Consider the following 25,817-nt stretch of genomic DNA (forward strand, 5'->3'; position numbering starts at 1 on the left):
AAAAAAAATATCATTTTTATCATTACAGAAAAATATTTAATTCATTATTTTACAATGATCAATTGACATATTTGTATTTTTAGTTATAATCACTGCCATACGTAAAATCATGTTTCATTTAATCGTATGTAAAAATTAAAAATAAAAATAGCTTCCAATAATTAAACGATTTAACTTTTAATTAAATTAAAATAAAACATTTATGATTAAAAAAAGGACTAAATATGTATTATTTACGGAAATAAAAACAAATTATTCTTAACTTTTTCTTAATTAAACATTAGACAACATTTTAAATTATAATACCAAGTCACCTATTACTTTTATTTTTCAAACAATTAGTTACGTAATGTTTGAAAGAATTTGTACTCTCTGTGGAAAAAAAAATAATAATAAACATTAATTGATTATGCAACATTATTCATTTTAATTAAATAAAATAAAACTGTTATATAAAATTATTTACAGATGATCGTGATGATTTACGTGGATGAAATTTATAGATTCTTCGTATTTTTTACGCTGATAATCTTCAACTGCTTGCTCCAACGCTTGTTTAAGAGCAAGCTAATAACAATAATAATAAATATAATCAAAGGTTATATTTATGAAAAATAACTAAATACTTAAATTAATGAAATTTAAAATAACCTGGCACATTTGGAGTCGGGACATTCCTTGGATTCTTGATTTATTGATTGTCTCATTCCTTGTATAATTTTTACCATCAACTCGGTCACAACGTTTGTTAAATTTACTACAGGTTTTACGACAAACTTTACTTAGAAGATCAGCTCGATCACGATTAAAATTATCATGTAAAAATTCATGAATCTCAGGATTACGTGAATTACATGATGGATCACGATTGTGTGATGTCACTTTACGAAAACCATAAAGATTTAATTGACGTATAAAACTTGCAATATTACTGGTTTTAAATATTGATTGCGGTGGGCTCAAATATTCTTCATGAAATTTTTTATAATCTAATAATATTGTCGTACCATTTAAACTCCAACGTATTGAACCCGTTTTACATTCGTTTATTATTTTCCATAATTTTTGGGGAAATCTTGTTGATAATAAAATATTATAATCGTACATTTTATATTTTTTTTAAATAAATTTCTTTAATTAATCATTTGACAAATCAATCGAACGTTTTATTTTATACGATAGTCATTTTTAAAACATCGCTGTCACTTTATTAAAAAACAAAAAACAAAAAAAATGACGATCGTAAAACGAATAAATTATAATTTGAATTTGAATAAAATTTTTTATATATATTTTGATTTTTAAAAATAATTTATCGGATCATTAAATATAAATAATACCTTAATAAAAATCTAATCATTAAATTATTTACATTTTTTTTATGAAGGTTAATACTATATTGTAATTATTTATATTTAATAACAATAAAATTAACGAACTAATTATTTAATGAAATGATGTAATGAATGATAAAATAATATGACAGATTATGGTTTAATATAAAATTATAGAGAGTAAAGTGGGGGAAGTGGTTGAAGATATTCTCGAGGTGTTGCCGGTGCCGGAACAAGATATCCTTCGGAATCAAGAGCATTAGGTGACTTTATTGTTATCGGCCCCTGTGGTGGCCGGGGTAAACTGCCCTTTTCATTAATCTTTTCAATAGTTTGATGAGCTTTATTAAGTTCTTCGAGAATTTCCGAAAAGCGGAAACGATCACGTGGTTCTAATTTCCAACATTGTCTCATTATCTCGACAACGAATTCTGGACAATCCTCCGGTGGAGTGAGCATTATTCCTTGGAGAATAAGTTTCAGTACTTCCTCGTTATTATAACCGTAATAAGGTTGTTTCCCATAGGAATATACTTCCCATAAAACTACACCGAAGCTCCAGACGTCGCTTTCAAGGGTGAAACGACCGTATATAACACTCTCCGGTGACATCCAACGAACTGGAAGCATTCTTGAACCTCCAATCTATACAAAAATTAATAATATTTATGTCATATTAACAATAATAATAACCTATGTAAAAAAAAAAATTCATTCCAAGAATGTTCATAGCAGTAAACTTCCATATTTAAAAAAATTTTAAGCTTTAAGTTGATAATTTTTGAAACTAAAATAAAATAAAGAGTGAAAAAGTTTTCAATTAACTGATTTCGTTCTTAAACATTTCTGATTTAAGTGGAGTGATTTCGGAGTAATGTGAATTTTATTTCAATCTCTATCCGCTCTTATCCGGACTTTAAATGTTAAAATAAACTTTCTTCTGGAGTAAATTTCACTCCAAGGGAACTAAATAAATAAAAAATCATTTGCTCCGCATTCATTCCGGATTTAAGGGGGGGGGGGGGGCTAGGGTCTCGCACTTTTGAAAAATCGTTTTTTTTGTCTTTTCTTATAGTTAAACATTTCAAGAATATAATCCCAAAATTTCAAGTCAACCAGAGCAACTGTTGTCTCATTCTCCCTTGAGTTGAAAAAAAAATAATTTTTTTTTATCAATTTCCAGGGGCGCCTTTGTGCCTCAGGGGGCTTTCTCGCCTCCACCTCCCTTAAGATGAAAAAAAAAAGAAATTCCACTTTTTCTTCTAAAACTTCAAACGCATTTTTCTCGAAACTATAATTTTTCAAAGTCCGTGACCACTGCATTTGAAAACTACATGGCCGATTTATTTCAAACTTGGTACACACTTTCTACATATAAAATACCTCCCCCCCAAGGTTGAGTTTGAGATTGTTTTTTTACATTGAGGGGGTTTTCTACCCCCACAATGGCGGAAGTTTTCATGAAAAATAGCACTTTTTACTTTACATGACCACCAAAAATATAGAAATAAAAATAAATGATCAGAGAACGTTGGAGGGAGGATTTGATGATACTTTAATTAAATTTTAAGGGTACTTGACTTCAGATAATTTTTAGCTGAAATACAGTGATCACCGCAAATCGTCTTTTTTCAAAGGCGTTCTTGACGAAGCTTTGTCACCGACTTGTTTGTGGATCTTTTCGCGTAAAAATATCAGGGAATGTTCTTGAAAAAGCTGGCCCGCGTGGTCAACCGGTCTTCAGATTTTTATTTTCCGTGTGCAGTTGGAAATTTTCTTTACTTTTTCTTATTTTTGTAAAATTAAAAAAAATAATCAGTTTAAAGTTCAGGATTTTCTAAAATTTGGAAGTTCACTGTTGAACCTTTGAAACATTTTTGAAAGGATTTTTTTATATAGAAATGATTCATTCATTAATTTATTTACTTACTTTGTAATAATCACATGTATAAACATCACGTGACATCCCAAAGTCTGATATTTTAACGACTAAATCTTTTCCAACCAGACAATTACGACAAGCCAAATCACGATGAACGAATCTTTGAGCAGATAAGTAAGTCATGCCAGAAGCAATTTGTATTGTTATCTGGTGTAAATCTTTCTATTTATGTAATTAAAAAAAATATATTTATAACTTAAATAGTTTTAATTGCGATTCAATTAAAGTAATTAAAAGTTTAAATAAAGTTTTAACAGAAAGATAAAATATTAAAAAGCCAAACCTTGGTCAATGGCTCGAGTCCCGGTGTAGAACTTCTTAATTGCCGTGAGTTTGCTCTTAAAACTTCAGCGAGGTCACCGTGAGGCATATATTCAAAAACCATCCAAGGGTTATTACCGACGTCTCGTAGGACTACTCCTCTTAACGACAAAATATTATCATGACGAAATGTCGACATTATTTCTACCTCTCTCAAAAAATCTTCTTCAGCTTCCCGAGATGCTGAGTCTTTTAACACTTTAACTGCAATTATTTCTTTATTATTTCCATGACGAAGTTCACCTGTATAATACAAAGTTTTTTCATTTTATTTAATGGATTAAGATTATTTTTATTTTATCATTAAATTAAATTTTTTGCACGACTCATGATGCGAAGCATCTGAGATGTGCTTTACGATCGAATTTTTATTTTTCCATACAACAAAAATAAATTAAAATTTTAACAAAATAATAAATAAGAGGAGAGAAATGCACGGTAATAATTACAATATATAATCGGAATATAGGGTTTATTCCCATACATAGTTAGGAACTGTTCCAATGTGGATATGGGATTTATTCCTATGTGCCATGTGAACTATTCCCATGAGTATGGTAATCGTTATCATAATTCAATTACCGTACGATACAGGAACTTTTATTATGATTATAGGAATTGTTATCATAGTTTTGGAAACTTTTCCCATAATTCATCGGCATATATCTCATAATTCAAAGTAATTGTTACCATAACATTGTGAGTTAATGTTTCATTAACGTACTGGGCACAACTACCATAGTTTTCTCTCCGTGTACACAGTAAAAAACGAGTCGTCAAAGTGTAAAAAAAAGCGTGTGTTAAAATTCTGAGCGTTGAATTTTTAACACTTTTGTGTGTCAATTTAACAAACAGTATTTATCTTCTTCGAACCGCAATCGATTGATTTTTTAACACACAAAAATGTTACTTTATACGAAAGTAACACTTTTTATATGTTACTGTCAAATTAACACACAAAATATCTTAAAAATAATCTCGACCATGACAAAATATTCTTGGAAAATTTTAAGTAAAATGACTCTTTTTAAATGTAAATTTAACATACAGTTTGTGTAGATTCGTTTCAGTTACACACAGAGGGTGTTAAATTTACATCCAGTCATACGTTAAGGACATTGCCTCTGTTGTTTTTACGCGGGAAGTACTACTGATTGCATACCCGAGCTATTGTAATGATCAGCCGGCATTTATCATTATTAGTGTCGTTTTATTATTTTTATTTCAATTATTATGCAGCAAACATTAGTGTTAATTTGTTTTATTAAATAATGTAAATCGAGTTTAACTTAAAAGATTAAGAATAAAACAAAAAAACTTTGTCAATAAAAAATGACTTGTAAAAGCTAATTACAATGAGTTTTTATTAATAACGAATCTAAAATTTTTTTGAATAAATTTTAAGGACGTTTATATTTATGTTGTGCTATAGCAATTTTAATAAATGATATTACATATATAGAATAATAATAATTATTATTTTACTGCTGAAGAAAAAATAATCTACATTTGTTTGATTGATTTCAACTTTAATATTAAATAGAGTAAAAAATACATTTAAGAAGTGTCCATATGTAACACAACATCGATTATCAAATTTAACACTCTTTAAGTGTTACGAATAACATATAAGTGTGTAAAAGTTGAAGGTTCGATCTTCGAGAATTTAGACACTCATATGTGTTACTTTTAATATTCACAAGTGTAACTTTTTTTATACAAACGACGTATGGTAAAATAACATATAAATCTACCGTTTTACACGCGGCAAGTGTCAATTTTGACGAATCCTTTTTTACTGTGAATATAATTAGTAATCATAATAATTATTGTAGAATTTACCTTTATAAACTTTACCAAAACAACCTTGTCCAATTTCAAAAAAAAAAGTAACATCATCACGTCGTAAAATTGGTACTTCAGGGGGTGCACAATTAAAATATTGAGGATTTGGTGTATATTTATTAGCGACAAGAATACTTTTCTTTAAATTCATTGGTGACAACTAAAAAAGTTCAAGGAATTACTGAATCAACATTTAACCAGACATTATTCATTTAATAAATCAAAAAACTTACGTCCAATGTTGTGCGATCGATTTTTTTGTTATAACATTTTTTTCTACAAATAAAAATAATTATACCAAGTATCACTATTGAAATAACGGAAGCAATAGTTGCACCAATAACTTCAGGTATTTTATCTGGACTCCTCTCATTGACCTAATGGTTTATTTAATTGATTACTATTAGTTTAATATCCCGAGTCAAAGAACGAATTCTATTTTAGTCCTCAAAAGCCACAATTCTTTTGATGTTTTATTTGCCACTCAGAAAGTAACTCTACTTTTGTACTCAAAATCCTTAATGAGAACTATGAGGTCTAAATGCGAATAATTTATCGATTTTAAATTATAACTGAGACCTCAAAATCCTTAATGGATGAAAAGTTATACTTCGGACTTTTAAAAATTTTAGATAAAAAAGGGAGGGGGGAGAATACGTCGAATGATACTTTTGAGGTTCAAATGTGGATAAAATTATTCCTGCATTTTTTGAGTATTTTGAGGCTCTAATCCAAATTATGTTATTCCAGTTTAGTCTTCAAAGTGGTAAAATGGGTCATAACTTCTACTTTGAGGACTAAACTAGAATAACTTTCTATACTGTTGTCAATCTTAAAATTCTAAATTGATCCTCAAAACCCTCATTGAGAACTTTGAGACTTAAATCCGAATTTGTTTTTTGACTTCCCGAGCCAAAATATTGAACTTACATTCAACTTACGTTAACTTATAGAACTTACATAGAACTTACATAAGCTTAATGAATTTACTTATGTGAAAAATTACTTATGTCAAATTAATTACTTGTGTCAAAAATTTTTCCGAAGTTCATCAATTTGACCCCTTCTGATTTTAATGACTGGATTAAATTAATGAAAGGAAAATTATTTACTGATTTAAAATTGAAATGAAATAGCATTTGGTGGAATTTTTTGACAAATATTTTATTTACAAAATTACTGAAATCCCTATATCACGTGAACGAAGAACTTGAGCCACTTAACTAAAAGGACCTTTTTTGTAGCGAATAAAATTTCCAAAAAAATCGTTATCTGCACTTTTTCTGTAAATTTCGTTATTTAGTTAATATCAACTAAAAACCCGAATTATTATTAAAAAAATTATTTTCAGAACCAATACAGAAAAAACAATTAGAGTCCGAGTAAAACTATTAAGGAGACTTTTAAAGAGTATCAAATTACCTAAAAAATGCCGCAAACGGCGACCCGATAACTGAAAATGCGGCTGAGTTATAGAGAATTAAAAAAAAAATTCCAACTTTCCCATGTATTTTAAATGGAAGAATTTCAAAATCAAATGTAAAGTACTTAGAATTAAAATTAAGAGCTAAAACTTTCAGAGAATTTTTTTTTCAATGTCTACAACAATATTTTTCAGTGGGAGCGAAAAAAAAAATAGTCGTTCCAAACGGACCACCTTAATATACATATTGTGAATAATATCATTGAGTGATTGTCATATTTGTCATGTGATATGTTAATAGCTACTATTAACTACTACTATTTTTGTGATAATGATTATTATACTAATTTAACACCCGCGATGATAACTATTACCATCGTGTATTTTAATTATTAACATATCATATTGTGAACTTTACCATGATTATGAGATTAATAGCTATCGCGAAAAAAAAATTAATTTTACCACCGTGAGCTAGTAACCGTTACCATAAAATTCTCAGCGTGTGTACGGTTCAAGTTTGTAAGTCGGATAATGCAAAAACGGGAGTATTTTTATCGTTCAACCCACTAAAATCCCCAGGGGAAAGCCGAAGGAAATTGATTTTGTCCATCTTTTTTAACATTGAATATCTAGATGACGATTTCAACGTTCAATACTTCCGACTTAAGATTCAAATTTCGACTTGGGAGTACATTCAAGTTCACTTTGGGTTAATTTTATTCCAGGTAAGTTATAATTAAGTCAATATTTTTATTTAAGTCGATTCAAGTTATAATCAAACCCAATAAGTTATTTAAGTTAAATGTAAGTTTAATATTTAGACTCAGGTCGGGATTATACACTGAGCTTGAGTCAAAAATTATTTCAATCAATTAAATATTTAACTTAAAAAAATTAATTTCTTGTGAGAAACAAATTGATACTCATTTTTACTAATTACACGAAAAATAATGAGGCTTAAAATTTTAGTAATTTGTAATGTTTTTTTAGCACTTTAAATAAATAAATAATTATTTTAAATCACAATAAGATGGTTTTAAATTTTAATAAAATTTATTTAATGACAATAAATTCACTTGTTAAAAGTATTTGTTTCTTCGCTCAGTGTAATAATATATTAAAATTAATAAACAAAAGCAATTGTTTATGTAAATTTTTCAAAGGACTATTGTACTATTATTATTGGATTAATGCTATACCTGTTCAGCTTCGGAAAGACTTATTGTACTGTTTGTTGTATTGCTCGTCGGTAGAATAATATTATGAATAGGTAGCGGTATAGAAGGAGCTAAGTTAAAAATAAAAATAAAAATCTTAATTAAATCAAATGAAATTAATTAAAATAAATAATTAACTCACCAGTTAAACGAACTGGACATTTAAGATCATTAGTAGGAGGTGATAAATCATGGGGACAAATGCATCTTGATGTGTTATTAGGAAAATTTCTACAGGCGGCTTCTGTGCCACAAATATTTCCTTTTCCTTGACAATTTGTAAATCTAGATTCACTACGATCTACATTAGATATTTCTTGTAATCTCTCTGGGAATTCAGCCGTTGTTTTACTATTGTTTGATTCAACAAAGCCTGTAATGAATTTAGTATAAATTATTTAGGATTTAAAGGGAAGTAGGTAAAGAGGACAGAAGTAGTAAACTGGTAGTCGAATAAAATGGTCCAGACCAGAGATTCAGGGATGTTTGGATTATCGTACTACTAGTAACAGCTTAAGGGGATAAATACAGTGACGGCATTCATGTGCTCGAGTTGCGGGCAGCGTAACGGGTCAGAGCGTTATCTCCACGGTCAGCGGACTTGGACAACGACTCTTGCTATGTCTCTCATTTAAAACCAACAAACCTCCCAGCAGTTAACAAACCTATAAGTTCCTTCCATTCTATCATACCGGCATAAGATCTCTCATCATCGTTTTTATCGTAAATCTATCTGTCTCTCTTTCTTACTCTCAGTTTCTTACTCCATCTTTATTTATTTTTCGATCTCGGCTGTCAGTAAATTCTTATATTATATTACTTTATATATAATACCGTAGTATGATGTGAGATGTGTCCTTAGTGTGTTATGACACACCGAGACATTTATTTTCAAAGCAACTGGAAGCTTCCGTACCATTTTATGTCAAACACTTAACCGAGAATCGTCTTTTATTTCTTAGCGATAATCATTATATTACACTTGGTAATAAAAAATATCAAAATTTTTTTTTTAAGATTTATGGTGTTCCAGTAAATTTATTTTATATACAATAAAAAAAAAAAAAAAATGATTATTCATACGAAGAAATGAAAAGTCATTTTTTTGTAATCGTTAACTTTTATGGGAAGTCAAGAATAAGACCGTTATATACATCTATTGATTTTTTTTTATTTTTTTATACTACTGTCGATATAAAAATAGTAAATGTAGATTACTGACTAAAGTACTTCACAAATTATTACGAAGGTTATCAGAGTCATGAAAGATTGTGATTAGGTATATATATATATATATATATATATATATATATATATAATATATAAACAGATAGACTATATTCATATATACAGTATTAGACTATTCAGCGGGTAAAATTTGTTCGTTATTATAATCGAACACTGGGCCATAAATTTATATAAGCTTATCAGATTCTCTTGATACATGTATTATTTAGTCGATATCTCAGTAAGCAGATTTATAAGCTTTTTTTTGCAAATAAAATGAATCCTTTTAATATTGATCGCACATAATTTAACAAGATTAGTTATAAATAAAAAACATAAATTACCAGAATTTGTTGATGGAGATGTCGAGACGAGATATCGCCCATTTATCATTTCGCGATCCATAATTACAGTTTTAAAACATTTTTAAATATTTATTTTTAAATTTAATTACCGAGTCATAAAATTAAATTCATGATTTTTCTGATTTAACACAACTGGTGGTAAGTAAAAAAAAAAAAAAAAAAAAAAATAAGTTTAAATTTATATAAATTACATTATATGTTTATAATTAAATACTCATAACTTTAAACAGCACTAACTAGTAAACATAACTGGGTTTATTCACATTCATAAAGTCTGTTATTGCTGATATCATTATTAATATTATTATTGTTATAATTTGATAGTAATATTTATCATTAAAACTTCAATCATATATAATTTATTTTAATTATTATTAATAACTTCTCAGAATTAATTAGTATTTTTTTACATTAATCACATTAATGTTTTTATTTTTTTGTGTAATTTAATTATTCGCGGCACAGATTTGAATTTAAAAATTAATACACTTGAGAATAAAATAGTAGTTGTATTTAAATGTCAAAATGTTATGTCTAACACTAATGAAACTATCACAACGAGAGGTGCAAAAGAACTGCAGACTGCATATAATACGATGAGCAATCTTACTACGCTTAATGTTACTGACAGACAAGATTCTTTTCAAGATCCCTAAGAATCACTTCTCTCCAACCGCTAACGTCGAATCGCTCAGGAACCAATCAGCATCAACGATACATTTTACTCTTAAAGACAGACAGCACTCTTATGTTCTATTACCCTTCAAAAATACTTATGTCATTAAATATACTATATATATTTTTTAAGAACCTCCCTTATCTTATATCATGACTCAAAATTTTTATCATATTATCAATTTAAAGTGTAAATAATACAAGGGCAAAGTCTTAACACAATAATGTAACTGCATATATTTGTTTATTCATAAAATATGTTTATCTAGGTAAATAAAATATATAATATTTGAATGAATCATAAATACAATTATCTTTTCATCTGGTCTGGAAATCGAAGGCCACTGGTTTGTTGTAGTAGCCAGTTGGTAATATAAATCTTGACGAATATAACTAAAAATAATTTTTGAAAGTGCAATATACATTCCTATATGTTCATAGCCTATTTATTTATATAACATTAATCGTGCCAAACATATATCCAACATTCACTCATGTAATTTAATTTAATGTAAAAACTGATGGTTTATTCCAGCATATGGACGAATAATGTCGAAAGAGTGTTTTCAATGACTTTTTTATTTTTATTATTATTATTATTACCAATATTTTTTTTTTATTTTCACTTAATGATCCATTCTGCCCACAAGGATGGATTAGTTGGCACGTCACCAGATTTTGGGATAAGCTCGAGTGTTGTACAGACCTAAAAGCGTGGGCGAAAGGACACGATGATGCATATATAAATGTATATATATATATATATATATATATTTCATTAGTTGCATATAATAAAATAAAAATCAGAGAACAGACGACGAAATTAGTAGGATTATAATTGAATGTTTATTTTTATTATTTAAAATTTTTGAAATAAATCAAAATTTAGGAAAAATCGAATTTGAGACAATGATGACTTTGTGAAACATTGAACAAATATTTTAATGGTAGATTATTTTTAAACGATAAATTTTGTAGTGAATATATTTTTTGACTAAAGGTCAACGAAAAAGAAAAACGGTCTAATATTGAAATAATTTTTACAAAAGTATTTTTTGATATGTACCAGAGAAAAAATATAAATTAGATCTAATAAAATCTGATTAGAACTTAGATATAATTTTATGAAATTTTGTTTTTACAAATTCCTGAAATAAACTTTAGAATCGAAATTTTGAATTTTCTCAATTGAATCGTTTATTTGAGAAACCCCATAAGTCAAGAAAACAAAATTTTTCAGGAAACACAAAACACATCTTTTTGGGAAAACTTGACATTAGAATAATAAATAAATAATTGAATACTATAATGTTAGCGTCTCTGAAAAAGATTCCAACAAGAAAATTTTTATTTTTTAACTGAAACTACTTAAAAAAATGATTTAAAGTTGATTGACTTATGGGGTTTCTCAACAAAACGGAATAAAAAAGTTATAAAATCATTGTTTTTTTTTAATGTTTCCACTCAAATCATTTATTACACTGATAAAATGAAGTATTAAATATGTATTTGAACTCTGAAACTCAGAAATTACAAAAAATTATAATTAATCTAAACATTTTAATTAGTCATATAACAGTCAACAATAAAACAACATTTGAAATTAATTTCCCAAAAAAGCGCGAATTTTAAATAAAAAATAAAAAAAAATGATTTCTGTAAAACTAAAACTGCATATGTTCATTTGAGTCATTGACTTATGGGGTTTCTCAATTAAATGAAATTGCTGTCACCCCGTTAATTTTTTTTTAAACGCTGTTTTGCTGCATATTTTGATTGATTTCTGAGGGAGGGACATTCGAAGAACCCAAAAATGCAAAAAACCCAATTTCGTAAAAAACATGACTTATGGGGTTTCTCAAATAAACGATTCAATTATATGATCAACATTTTTTTTAGTTTTGATTTACGTAGATCCCCACAGATCTACATAGACCTGGATAACGAAAAAACTTGATCTACGGCCTAAAAAAAATATCAGATTTATACCTCTAGATCTAAATTATTTTTTCCCGAGTAAAGGAATTAGTGATAATTTTTTATTTATTTTATAAGTTGTGAAGTAAAATATTTAAAAATTTCAAATAAAATTTGAAAGTTATGTATGCATTTGATAGATTTTATGTATGATTTTGTAAATTTAATTTTGCCTTGCATTTTTATAAGTGTATATTTAGCATTCTTGTTCAAATAAAATTTTTTTTTACATTACTAACCCACTTTAGCCCAGCATACCTACCTATCCTGCTTTACCTTACATGCAATTGTTGGGGCATATAAATATAATATTCAGAATATATGACTCCTTTGCGTGTAGGCCATTAGTCACGAGAAAAAAAAAATTATTAAATAAATGAAACGAAAAAAAAAAAAAATAAATAAATAAATAAAAAGCTTATGTTAAGAATGAGGAAGGACAAAAAGAGTAAATATGTGTAATTAAAGAAGAACGTACAAGATGGGGATAATAGGTTTGGCCGAAACGCCAGCCGACATAGACGGCAAAGTGTGGTGTGTTTATATAGCGTTACAGGCTTACACCTGGTGACAAGAATAGCGCTTGATTCGTCGAATGAACGGAAGTGTTTGCTTCCCAATGAACAAACAAAGATAGTATTCTATTTTTTGTCTTCTCGTATTCCTGAATTACACAACTTTATTTTTATTACCATTAAGAATAATATTTTAATAGAAGTATTTAAAAATAAACATCATTCACTGTTGTGATTATTAAATTAAATTGTACATATATATAATATGATATGAGATCTTGCATATTTTGATAATGACTTTTAAAATCCAACTGGAGCCGTTTTAAATTTTCATCACAAATACGCATGTGTACATATGGTAAATACATAACCAGATGGTCCGATTCATTTTCTGTAAATAATAACAATAAAAACAATAATAATAACAAAAATTAAAGATGGAACTATTAATCTTAGTTTATCAATATATATCTATATACATACAGACTGTAAAATAAATCTGGAAAACCGTTGACCCTGTGGGCTCATCCCAAAACTTCCTGCTGTTTTCGAGCTCAGAGTCGAGTTCAATCGATCGATTTGTACGTTTTTTGCGGCAATCGATTGGGCTTCTTGAGACTTAGATTTGACTCAATTTTAAAATAAATCGGTCAAACGAATTTCGAGTTATGCAACAAAAACAAAAAAATCGGTCTACCGATTGACCCTGCGGGCCAGCCCCAAAACTTTCCGCTGTTTTCGAGCTCCTTGAGCTCGAAAAAATTGTTGTGAGTACATTTTCGAGCTCTTCGAGCTCAAAAATACTTTTGTATGCCGTTGTTTTCGAAAAAAACCGTTTTTTACCATCTTTTCTCCAACGATATCTCTCAAACGAATTGACTGATTAAGACGGTTGAGGTGGCAATCGACGTGTTTTATTGGGTTCTAGAGCCGATCAGAATTTAAAATTGATTTATCTAGTCATTTTTGAGAAATTTGAAAAAAAACTAAAAATAGTATATTACACATCGAGGGAAGTAAATAAGAAAGCCTCAGATCACATGTTTGTTGACCTCGGCTTCGCCTCGGCCAACAATTACATGATCTGAGACATTTCTTACTTTACTTCCCTCGATGTGTAATTACTATTTTTTTTTTTAATTCTTTTGTTAACGGTTTCTCTTGAACGAATAAACCGATTTTAGTCAGAATAGCTTCCTAGGACCTCAAAACGTCGACATCTGATGATAACTCGATTTTCGAAAATCGGGGTGAAAACAATAACTTCCCGAAATTTTTGAAAATCATCGATTTTCTTTTTTTTTTATATCTCCGAACGAGCCCTACCGATCAAGCTCAATTTTTCACAGCTTTTAGATATTAAGAAGCTGCGTTGAATGACACCGTGACGATCAAAATCGGTTCATCCGGTCCAAAGTTACAAATATTTATATACGTACGTACGTACTTACATACATACATACATACATACATACATACATACATACATACATACATACATCCATACATACATACATACATACATACATACATACATACATACATACATACATACATACAGAACCTCAAAACGTCAAGATCTGATAGAAATTCGATTTTCGAAAATCGGACCGAAACCAATAACTTCACGGAGAAAAAAATATTGCGCTCACCACTCAACGGTATCGTGATATTCACTCTCCTCGGTTGGGTATCCATTGTATACGGAAAGTGCTGGTCTATCGGATCGTGATTACCACGATCCAGGCGGATCCCGAAATCATAAGATCGTTTCGCTATAGTAACGATCCGTTTTGTTATTAAAACTAATTTGAGGTTAAAATAGATAAATTTACAACTTTAACTTCATTACAATTTTATTTTTAGCTGGCATTAATAATCACATATTAATAATTCTAATAGGTGCAATAAAAAATTATTATTTAATATCAAGAAATGTTGAGTAATAGAATATACGTAATTAATTGATGTAAATTTTACAGTCTTTTTTTTGTTTCAAAGATAAATTAAAAAATTAATCGATAAAAAACAGCAATTCTTGCATTAGATATATAATTAGTGTTTTTTCATTGTCGTTGTGCACTTTAAATAATTAATAATTTTATAAATAAACAATGTATAATTTGCAAGATATGCATTATAAAGTTTAATAATTTGGTTATGAGTGGTGGCGCTTGAGAAGTAGATCGCGATAATCACGATCCGTTTTGGTACGATATGGATACGTTAACTGACGATCACTATACATTTAAGTTTATGTACAATCCGTAGGATCATTATTATAAGTATCTAGTGTTTCATTCATATCGATATATATATTGTGGTAGTAGCAATACAATTTAGAACTAATCACGATACACTTGTCGCTCTCCGTTGGTGAGCGATAAACACAATATTTTTTTTTCCGTGTTCCCGAATTTTTGAAAATTTTCAATTTTCTTAGCGGGAAGTTAATAAAATTTTATTTTTGAATTTATTTGGAAACTACTTAGCTGGTTGACTTTAAAATCTAAGCATCTTTAAGTTTTTATGAGCCCCTTCGATTGCCACAAAGAACGTTCGAATCGGTTGATTCGTTCCAATGATATCGTATGACACAAATTAATTTACACACACACACACACACACACACACACACACACACACACACGCGAAAAGTTGAAGTGTACTTCAGATAAAAAAAAAGTTTTTATCTTTTCAAAATTTGATGATGCGACAGATTTACCAATTAATGGAGAAATCCAAATATTTGTTGGCAATTAAATGTTAATATTAATGTATAAAATATAGGAAATAGATTGTTATGATTTAAATCTCTTTGCAAACTAAATTAGCGAAAAAAATAAAATAAAATTATCAATCATTAATTTATCTTCATTAAATCAGTTATTATACCTTTTGAAAAAAATTATTACAATGTTGTTCTTGAATATTTAATTTGGTAAGTGATAAAATTAAAAGTAAAAATTTATGCAGTTTGTTCAGTTTAATAAAAGTGACATTGCATTTTACAGGCAATAAAATTTTTTTTATCGCAAGTAATGATAATCTATAATTTTGTCAAAATATTATTTGTATTTTTTTCTTTTTTGTAAATCTTAAAACACCTATACTTACACCTTCATACTTAACATCGCTAAATAGCATCACCACACCGATGTAAGATACGTCCATTAACACCACTTTCTTTACAGTGTAAATATTTTTTTTCATAGTCTTTCATTAAAATTTTGTTCAATGATTTTAATTAAATTCATATAATTAAACTGGACAATTTATTAGGGTAACGGCATACCTTTCAAATAAATATACTAAGTAATATATTAGATAGGTATTCAGAATAATTAATTATTCATTAAAATTAACAATAAATATCATGTAAATTTTTAAAAATTATTTACACGATTCAATGATAAAAAAATTCTAAATCGACAATTGTATTGAGATAAAATAAATTGCTTTGTTTTTATTCACGTGACAGCGTATTTGTTTCATAAACTGATTGCGGTGTTAAGCGTATCGTGTATTATAAAGGCTGATATTGATCAACAATATGAACACGCGATAACTTTGCACGCTAATGATAAATTATTATGTGGTTTTCAGATTTTTGTTGAAAGACAAGTTTTTGATTTGACGGAATGCCGAATAGATCACAGCGTGCTGTTATTATGATACGTCGTTACTTTCCATCATCATCTGAACTGCGTAAAAGTTTTAAATTGCGCAGTAAAGAATATTTAAGTGAAAATACACTTCATGGATTTCGATATTTTGTGGATTCAAGTCGTCCGACTTGGGAAAGGTTGTAAATAAAAATTCATTTCTATTTTATATTAATGTCAATATTAAATTATATAATTAATCTATTTCTATTTCGTTCACGAAAGACATTTGCTCCAATGATTAAATATAAGTAAATACTAAATTGCATCGATTAAAATTCATCAACTTAGTGCTGAAATAGTTTAAGAATTTTTTAATTTTTATTTCAATCAGTAAAAATTTTATTCTACAGTAAAAAATTTGCGGAGTAAGCGCGAATTAAATCCGGAGTGAATGTGGAACGGATAATTTTTCACTTATTTAATTCCCTTTCCTTGGAGAGAAATTCACTACGAAAGGAGGTTTATTTTAACATTGAAATTCGGGATCGGAGTGAATGCGCACTCTCTAAACATGAATTAGTGAAATAAGGAAATATTCACTAATTCAGAGTGCCAATCGTACTGTTTTTGGAATTAGCGGTACAATTTCACTTTGAGTACGTGAATGTTCACTCATTTCACTAATTCATGTTTTGAGAGAATCGAAATAAAATCTACATCACTCTGAAATCATTCCCCTGAAAAAAAAATCTTTATTCACTTTGTATGCGGAGCGACTTTTTTTTAAATTCTAGAACTCCATTCCACATTTTTTACAGGGTGTTAAGAAACATTAAAAGTATTTGATTAGTTTAAAAGGTATTGTTAAACAAAATTTAATGATGAAAGTAACGTTTTCCGAGTCGAAATATTAGACGTAAGTTAAACGTTCTTAAAAATGTACAGAATATAAGTGATGACTAGGGACAAAATTTTTGCCTTATTTTTGAAATGAATAGTTCAAATTTTTCATATTACGGCGAAAATAATGGTTTTATTAAAAAAGTTTTCAAACAAAAGTTGTAGGAAATTTAATTTTATAAAAAAAATGTCTCTTATGATTTTCGTATATGACCAATATTTTCACCGTAATTCGAAAATTAAGATTCATAATGAATGATTCAAAATTTGGTTAACTATGAAAATTCTAATTTTGAAATTACAGCTTTCTTATGAGTTCTAAGAAAAATTTATAAGTGACATTTTTTTTATAAAATTAAGTTTCCTACAACTTTTATTTGAAAACTTTTTCAATAAGACCAATATTTTCCCCATGATATCAAAAATTTCACACCATTAATTATAAATTGTTATTTTTAAATTGACGCAAAAATCCCGGCCCTACTGATGACATTGAACAATAAACATAACTCAAAATTTATAATAGATAATTTTATAATGAATTTTTTATTTACAGAATTTTTTGGTTGGTCTGTACAATTGCGTCGTTGTGCGCAGCTTTGGGGATTATTGTTACTATTTTGCAACGATTTCAAACAAATCCAACTCTAACTGGCACAATGGTTGACAAGACAAACTGGTCTATTACTTTACCAAGTATAAGTATTTGTATGACATCAGATTATTTAGATTTATCCCGAATGTCTGAGGTTAATTCATTTTAGTGAAATTTAATAAGAAGTATACTAATATTAGGGGTGTGTAAGATTTATATTCCTTAAAATTGAATTACTAGTAAATTATTGTAAAAATTTTTTTATAATTGATTAACAGTTAGATAAAAATTTAATTTTCAAAGTTTAAACCGTATATTCGAATTCTAATCGAATAATGTAAAAATTTAAGAATATATCGAAATCTTACGAATAATTAGAAAATTTACAAATTATTCAAAAATTCGAATTATTCGATTCACACACCTCTAATTAATTTGTTGTTTTTATTTTAACTAATTGTGTAACTTGTCAACTAAATCAGGATAAGACAAATATTTATCAGGCATTCTATGATTGGGATTGGGAGCCAATAGTAAATATCACATTGCCGAAATCATTACAAATATCGAGTGATATATTTTTTCAAATAACACCAGCTTGTGATAATTTATTAACCGATTGCTTTGATCAGTAATAATCTATTAAATAATTTTTATTAAAAAAAAAAGTTATTGAAATAAATGATGAGTAATAAAAAATTATTGTTACAGAGGAATCAGGAAAGACTGCAACAAAATATTTAAAAAAATTTTGACTTCCGCAGGAATTTGTTGTCAAAGTTCGACAAAAGAAGTGTTAACTGAAAATCAAAATACCTCAATGTTATTTACTCTTAAATATGACAAACCTCTAAAGTAAAACAATACATATTTTTATATAAAATTTAAATAAAATTTATTTTAAAAATTAATTTATCGAAATTTTCAGCCTCTATTTATTACAGATGGATGAAGATACACCAACACGGGATACTCCAATAAGTTATGTTTTAAAACGAAATATGAATTTGATGGTTTCAACTGTAAGGACAGATGCTTCTGAACAAATGCGTTTTTTAACCCGTTCCCAGCGAAGTTGCATATTTTATGACGAAGATATTTCGTACAACAATTGTGTTTTAGAATGTCAGAAAAAGACGATCCGTAAAATATGCGGATGTCTTCCGTGGTTCCTAAGTAAAAACAGACAAGAGCAATGCAGTATAGATAAATATTCTTGTCTATCAGATAATGCTGAGCGCTTGCGTAGACCAAAATGTTCATCTGAATGTTACCTTTATTGTAGCCATACATCTTACACATTCGAGAGCATTGCCAATAGTTATGTAACAGTTGTCACAACCAGGTGGCCTATTGTCCGCTACAGAAGAGAAGTACGATTTGGTTGGCTAGATCTAGTCGTTTCGTTCGGTGGTATTATGGGACTGTTTCTAGGGTATTCTATTCTTACGACAGTTGAATTAATTTATTATTTTTCTTTAAGATTTTATTGTGGTGCTGTTGTTGCAAATGATAATGACGTTACTATTAAGCTTAAAAAAATTAAAGTTAAACAAAGTAAAGAAAAACAAGTGCAACCTACAGCTCCAACTACGATGTATTATGATTATATTGAATAAGAAATCAAACTTTTTAGTTAAAAATAATAATTTTTATTCTTTTGATTAAATGACAATTGTCACTGGCAATTAACAAAAATGTATATTATCTTTAAGCCATATCTATGTATATAGAGAGGAAAAATTTATCAGGTGAATTATTATTTTTTTTTTTAAGCTTTTCATTTTTATAAAATTTTATGAATTTAAATTCCGATAATTTAAAAAAATTAAAAAAAAAATGATTATATTATTCTGGTAATAAATAATCAATTGATATTGATTTTAAAATGGTATATTAATTTAATAGATCTATAAAAGATTTAACTCTGGTCCTTATGATTATTTAAATTTCTTCTTTATATACATACATATATAGTGTAAATTTAATTATTTATTTAATTTGGTCTATCAAAGCTTATACAATATTTTTGTCTTAATAAACAATAAATTAGCACTTTTTACGTGCTATTGCTTGTCAAAAGTGTTTTATATTCATATTGTATAATTGTTATTTAATAATGTACATTCTTTATATTCTATCAAAAATTTATTTTAAAATTTTTAAATGGTCGGTTTTATTTTATATTATACTTAAATATCGCATTAGATTTACTAGATTAAAATGGTCATCTTCTCGTTATTATTATTATCTCAAAAGAGATACCTGCAAAGTATAATAAAGACTCTCACTAGTTATTATAAATATTTCTGCGCCATTTTGAGTTTATAATTTTTTAATAATTATTTAAAAACGAAATAATGATAAACAAAAAGTGATCAAGTTATAGCAAATATATAAGAGGCCATTTTTGTTTTTTGTTAAATTAAATTTACATATTAATATTGTCACTGTGAATAAATTCCATCATTCACAGACCCTATTACAATATTATTGGGCGCTTATCCCTACAAGATAATATTGCATTGCGAGGGGAAGCTATTTGGAATTGTACCCACACATTACAGCTGGTCTAAAATGGTCTAGAAAAGTACATAACTTAATAGACCCTATTTTATTATAATTAAATTAAACTACCATCGGTAATTAATTTTTAAAATCAACTAATCTCGTTGGTTCGTGATTTATTGTTTCATTTGATCAATATTATTGTTACCCCCAGGATTATTAGAGCCTGGTGAATTGGTCGATGGTGATTCAGAAGAACCGAGAAGCGCAGCTTCCTCACCCGTATCTTCTGTTTCGTTTTCAGTATTATATTCAGACCCTCTGTCTGGATCGCACTCAACAGTTACTATAATAAATATTATTTACTTATTACTTATTATTTCAATTAGTATAAATTACACTTTTCCAAAAAATTAAAGGAACGAGAAAATTTTATAAATTTTTTAGTGATTTTTGGAAGGTTGTATTTTTGTGAAAAAAGATCGTATTGAAAAAACAAAAAAAGCAAATCGAAGCCTGAAATCTCTAGTTTGAAGATCTTCCAGCAAAATAATTTTTTGAGCCTCGGTTTTTGCGGAATCATAAGAAATAGTTCGAGACAAAATTTTTCTAAATTTTTGGCTTTTTTTTTTGGGTCTACGGGGCCGGGAAAATTTTTTTCAGAAAAATCAATTCATGGCTCGTTTAGGAAATTTATTCAGCTACAATTTTATTTTGTTTGTTTCTCTGAACGACAATTTGCTGCTAAGCTATCAGCCTTTAAAGGAAAAAGAATCTTTTTGTCTTTGATTATCGATATCTCAGCAACTAATGGTCGCACAGTAATTTTGAGGGCAGCTTTAGAAACTTAAATAGACCCCCCACAAGCTTCATATTCGATTTAAAAAAAAAATTTTTTTTCATCCTTAATATCAATTTGAAAATCCTACAAAAAATGGACATTTGATGGTTTTTCAGTTAATCAACCACTGCTTTAAGAATATTGATGGAAAGGGTAATGTTGCCAGGTGATTTTACAGCTTAATGTACCCCCAAAAGCCCTGGAAATTTTCAAATCGATCCATTGCACCATTCGTCCAGGCCGATTGCTCAAAGTTTTACAAAACAATTAAAGGAACAAGTTTTGTTCCTTAATTTGTGTAATCATTACCAAACGAAAAAATTAATTTTTTTCGGATTTTCTTTCATTTTTGCGTTAGTTATTCAGTAAATGTAAAGTAAAAGTAAAAAGTAAGGTAAAGAGAAAAAAACATTTTTCCGAAAAACGAGATTAAACAAGAATTTTTTTCCTTTTTCTTTTTACGTTTCACTCGGGTTATTTTTTTTTTCGTTTTTCCAAAAACCACTAGAAAATTTATAAAATTTTCTTGTTCCTTTAATTTTTTGGATAAGTGTATTTTATCCAATAAAGTATAAAAAAAAAAAACATTTACCAAAATCACCATTTACTGGTGGTGTCTGATTTGCTGAAGACAATGATTCGGTTCTGTCTGGAAGTGTAGGCACAATAATAATAACACCATCTTCTCTTGAATGTGGTAATACATTTGTTGTGGAGTATACACTTGATGACCTTGTTGTCGTTGCTTCATCCAAGTGCATCAAATTTGGCGGTATTGAGCTGTTTTTATTAAAAAGTTTTAAATTTTTAATATGATAATAATTGTACAAAAACAATAAATGAGTAAGGAAAGAATATGAAAGTGGTTAAAAAGAAAAAAAAAACCTAAGGGTAACACGTTTCTTGACTCTGCTTCCAAGATCTGAATAACCTCGGTGTATTTGTCGAGGCTTCTGTTGTTTTCCAATTCGTATTGTTTTAGATGTTGGAGAACTTGGTTCCGACAACTGTTTGTCAACTAAAATTGGCTTAAGAACTGTTGTTGTGACACCAGTTTCATCTGTTGGAGCCAACGGTGAATGAGGCACATGACGAGGTTCCACTGTTGGCAATGGAAGCGATAAAAGACGTTTACGATCCTCCACATATAATTCTATTAGTTGGTCCAATTTTGTTTCGATGTCATCTACCTAAAGTTTTATCACAGTATACTGTGGTAAAATTGTTCTTCTCCCAACTATAATATTGTAGTAAAATAGGCGCACTTACTACAACTTTGCTATAAGTGGTCCTATCAAAAACAAAACTCTACCTAGTCGAAGTCTGTCGCAACATGTCTAAAAAATTTCCTCTCCAATAAAGTATCCACTTTGTTAAAATCTCTCTTAATGAAAAAGTCTACCACAATAAAATCTCTTCCAAAAAAAAAATCACTACCAAGTATAAACACCGCTTAAAATCTCTACCATCTAAAATTCTCTATTTTATCAATCATTCTGAAGCGTCTTCCCATATAACAATCTTTTTAAATTCTTGAGCAAGTCTGCTCTCAAGACCGATAGGTGCTAGTGTCTTTTTCTACGTATGTTTCTTGCTGCAGATACTTGTGACCAGACTTAAATTGCAAGCCTTACACGAGAAATTCGTGCCAGATTACAACTCAATTCTGGAGGAAGACTATAGTTAAAAATAGTTGCGTATGGCTTGCTCAAGATCTGCTTAAGGCTCAAAATTGACCTTATCGTCTTGAGCAGATCTTGAGCAAGCCATGCGTAAGTACCTACTATAAGTTACTGGTGCAAGAAATGAGTCAGACAATGTTTCATTACACATGTTCAAGATATCTTTAATCTTTTTGCGTACGATACCATGAGCAAGACATACACAAATCTTGACATAGGTTTCTTGATACACGATCTTGCGAAAGACATATACGTAGAAAAAGACACTAGTAGCTAAGGGTCATGCTCAAGATACTTACACCAGAATCTTGTTCAAACATGTGTTACTAGGGTTTGGCAGATATTTTGAATAGTAGTGTTTATTTTTACTAATCTTGGTAGTGATTTTTTTTTGGTAGAAATTTCATTGTGGTAGCCTTTTTCATTAAGAAATTTTAAACAAGATGAATACTTTACTGGAGAGGAAATTTTTTAGACATGTTGCAACAGAGCTTGACTTGGTATAGAGTTTTATTTTTAGTAGAGCCACTTGTGGCAGAGTTTCAAATGCACCTGTTTTACTACACGTGTGATTAAAGGTATTCCAAGTTGGTGTTTGCATATTTTCTCACTCCAATTGGTAGTTACCTCAATTACAACTACTCCACCTTAGTAGCAATCTTAGTAAAAATCTTGAAAAACATTAAATATATATAAAGTATTTTTCGATATATTTTACTTGCTCAAACTTGTTACAGATTTAATAAAAATTGCTACTAGGGTGTTGTAGCAACCACAGTTTTTTTTTTTGTTACAATAAAATTTACCTGTCTTTCTACTTTTACCACCCTGGATGCCAGGCTGATTTTAGATACATATACATCTCTTGCTTTTGAACCCTGTCTCCCAAGAATTTGATCTAATCTAAGCAAAAAAAAAAAAAACCAAAAAAAGCACAACAGTGCATTGTTGGTAATTGTTTATAACTTTAAACAATAAACTGCTTTAATTTGCAAGCTATAATGCTTTTAAATAATTTTTAAGCAAGCACGCAAGCGCATTGGCTATTTTTTTTTGTTTTCTACGTGCAAAATAATTGTGATAATGTATAAATTGATATTAATCAATTCGTTATATTTTTATTCAAGTCAATAAAAATATAAAAAAAGAAGCTATAAAAATTATAAAGTAGTTAATCTAGCAAATATTATATTTTTTGTGTTTTTTAATTAAACGAGCTAATAGCGGCGTACACAAAAAAATAAACTAAGTAGATTTATTTATTTTCAATTTTATGCTATCAATGTAACAAGAATAAATATATGCGAAAGAAAAGAAAGAATAAAACTATACTTATTGAACATGAAGTCGAGTGTTGAGAACTGACAAAATATGAATAAGCGGTGTTATGCTGCTGGTTATTGCTGCTTTAAAACTTTTATTTAATTTTTTTTTTTATACTCTACTTATATAATTTCTCAATCAATCACAATCAAAACAGAGAATTTCATTGTTAATAGTTTTTATTAACATTTTTTTTCTAAAACTTTTAATTTTAGCAAAATTCATAATATACGTGAGACGTTCCACGCCAACCTATACTAAACACAAAACTCACCTTCTTTTTTTTTACGAAAAAACGCTACAAGATATAGATTTATGCAAAATTTTTCTCATTTTTGGGGAATTTTTACAAACATTTAAACGATTACCGCCCATAAATAATTCAGTAGAGATAAAAAATTTTTAGTTTCATAAATTTTAAGAATGAAAATTTTACTCGATCTCATTATTTTATTTTTATGAGAAAAAACGATGGAAACATTTTATAGGGTAAGTAAAAAAAAAAACACATTTTTGAATTGTAAAAATAAATAATAATATGAACTTCTATTATAAATTATTATTTTTAAAAACAATAATAAATTATAAGACAAAATACTCTTTGCTATACAGTTAAGCGAATAGATTTTAATCCGTATACTCGATCATCAATTTTATGTTATGGGAAGAGCACAATATCTTGACGCCTATATCATTTAATGATTTTGTCATGAAATTTGTCATGAAAACATATGGGTCATTTCATATAAATTCAACGACATTGCGACGGTGACCCTTGTCGATTATTTTAATTTTTAATATGTTCTCATACATGTAGAAAGAAGTCTTCAGCTAAATTTTTAGCTCTTTATCTCCATCCCTTCCGGAGTTATCATATTTGCTTAAAAAGGATATAACTTTGACTAAGGTTATGATAATCTCATGTCATGGGGGATTTATTTGCTTTATTTTTAACGCTCTGTTTGAAAAAAAATTCAAAATCAGAAGCAAAAAATTTTTTTAATGCTTTTTCGGCCACTTTCAGTCAAAAAATTAGTTTTTCGTTCAATGGGACACTTTTAATTTTTTTCAAAAAAATTTACTAAATTCTATGTTGAAAAACAAAATTTTTGAGTCATAACCCAAGATGAACATCAAATAATTTTTAGTAAAATAAATTAGAAAACAATTTTTTTAATGTTATTTTGATTTATTTTTCTTCTAAGATCACAGAATATTTTCAGATAGTCTCAAAATACATAACATTACTTTTTTCTAAGTATTCTCAGTGGGAAGTATAATATTTTACACGAAAATGTATAAGTTAAGTACTTTCTTTGCAATTAATTGTATCTTTTTAAATTAAAATTTAAAGATATCAACCGTTTCATCGTATTATTCAGATTTATAACTCTCAAATCTACTACGATATTATCGGTATTACTTATCTGATATTACTTTGAGATAATATTTTGAGACTATTTGGAAAAATTACGTGATTTTAGAAAGAAAATAAATTAAAATTACAGAATAAAAA

The 25,817-nt window shown here is 28.2% G+C and overlaps 4 protein-coding genes across 12 annotated transcripts in view; 1 reads left to right on the forward strand and 3 right to left on the reverse strand.

The window, feature by feature from the left end:
* Window positions 1–228: 228 nt before the first annotated feature.
* Window positions 229–1,277, reverse strand: LOC130668743 (heat shock factor protein 5-like). The gene is made up of 3 exons (XM_057471175.1): window positions 652–1,277; window positions 467–567; window positions 229–372 (listed from the first exon to the last, which is right to left on the reverse strand). Exons 1-3 carry the CDS (start codon window positions 1,105–1,107, stop codon window positions 339–341), a joined length of 591 nt encoding a protein of 196 aa, XP_057327158.1. The 5' UTR covers window positions 1,108–1,277; the 3' UTR covers window positions 229–338.
* Window positions 1,278–1,386: 109 nt separating this feature from the next.
* LOC130668738 (BDNF/NT-3 growth factors receptor-like) lies at window positions 1,387–10,309 on the reverse strand. 3 transcript variants are annotated; one of them, XM_057471170.1, is made up of 8 exons: window positions 9,657–10,309; window positions 8,228–8,458; window positions 8,068–8,156; window positions 5,676–5,819; window positions 5,440–5,602; window positions 3,560–3,840; window positions 3,265–3,438; window positions 1,387–1,979 (listed from the first exon to the last, which is right to left on the reverse strand). In XM_057471170.1, the coding sequence occupies exons 1-8, from the start codon at window positions 9,715–9,717 to the stop codon at window positions 1,506–1,508; spliced, it is 1,617 nt and encodes a 538-aa protein (XP_057327153.1). In that variant the 5' UTR covers window positions 9,718–10,309; the 3' UTR covers window positions 1,387–1,505. The 3 variants fall into 3 exon arrangements, with proteins under 3 accessions (XP_057327153.1, XP_057327152.1, XP_057327151.1); XM_057471169.1 differs by lacking the exon at window positions 9,657–10,309 and adding an exon at window positions 8,920–9,054 and having other exon boundaries at window positions 5,440–5,581; XM_057471168.1 differs by lacking the exon at window positions 9,657–10,309 and adding an exon at window positions 8,920–9,051.
* Window positions 9,451–19,874, forward strand: LOC130668741 (sodium channel protein Nach-like). Its single transcript, XM_057471173.1, has 6 exons — window positions 9,451–9,815; window positions 16,451–16,649; window positions 17,909–18,101; window positions 18,430–18,578; window positions 18,659–18,802; window positions 18,876–19,874. Exons 2-6 carry the CDS (start codon window positions 16,486–16,488, stop codon window positions 19,564–19,566), a joined length of 1,341 nt encoding a protein of 446 aa, XP_057327156.1. The 5' UTR covers window positions 9,451–9,815; window positions 16,451–16,485; the 3' UTR covers window positions 19,567–19,874.
* LOC130668737 (potassium voltage-gated channel subfamily KQT member 5) overlaps window positions 19,824–25,817 on the reverse strand; it is a 54,315-nt gene continuing 48,321 nt past the window's right edge. For 6 of the 7 annotated variants that reach the window (XM_057471165.1, XM_057471163.1, XM_057471161.1 and 3 more), the window contains 4 exons: window positions 23,785–23,881; window positions 22,182–22,486; window positions 21,889–22,076; window positions 19,825–20,801 (listed from right to left, as the gene is read on the reverse strand). In XM_057471165.1, the coding sequence (XP_057327148.1) occupies window positions 20,632–20,801; window positions 21,889–22,076; window positions 22,182–22,486; window positions 23,785–23,881 (760 nt within the window). In that variant the 3' untranslated portion in view covers window positions 19,825–20,631. Of the gene's footprint in view, window positions 20,802–21,888; window positions 22,077–22,181; window positions 22,487–23,784; window positions 23,882–25,817 lie in introns of all 7 variants that reach the window. The other variant, XM_057471162.1, reaches the window with a different exon arrangement.

Source organism: Microplitis mediator, chromosome 5 (assembly GCF_029852145.1).
Source record: "Microplitis mediator isolate UGA2020A chromosome 5, iyMicMedi2.1, whole genome shotgun sequence".
Taxonomy (NCBI): domain Eukaryota; kingdom Metazoa; phylum Arthropoda; class Insecta; order Hymenoptera; family Braconidae; genus Microplitis; species Microplitis mediator.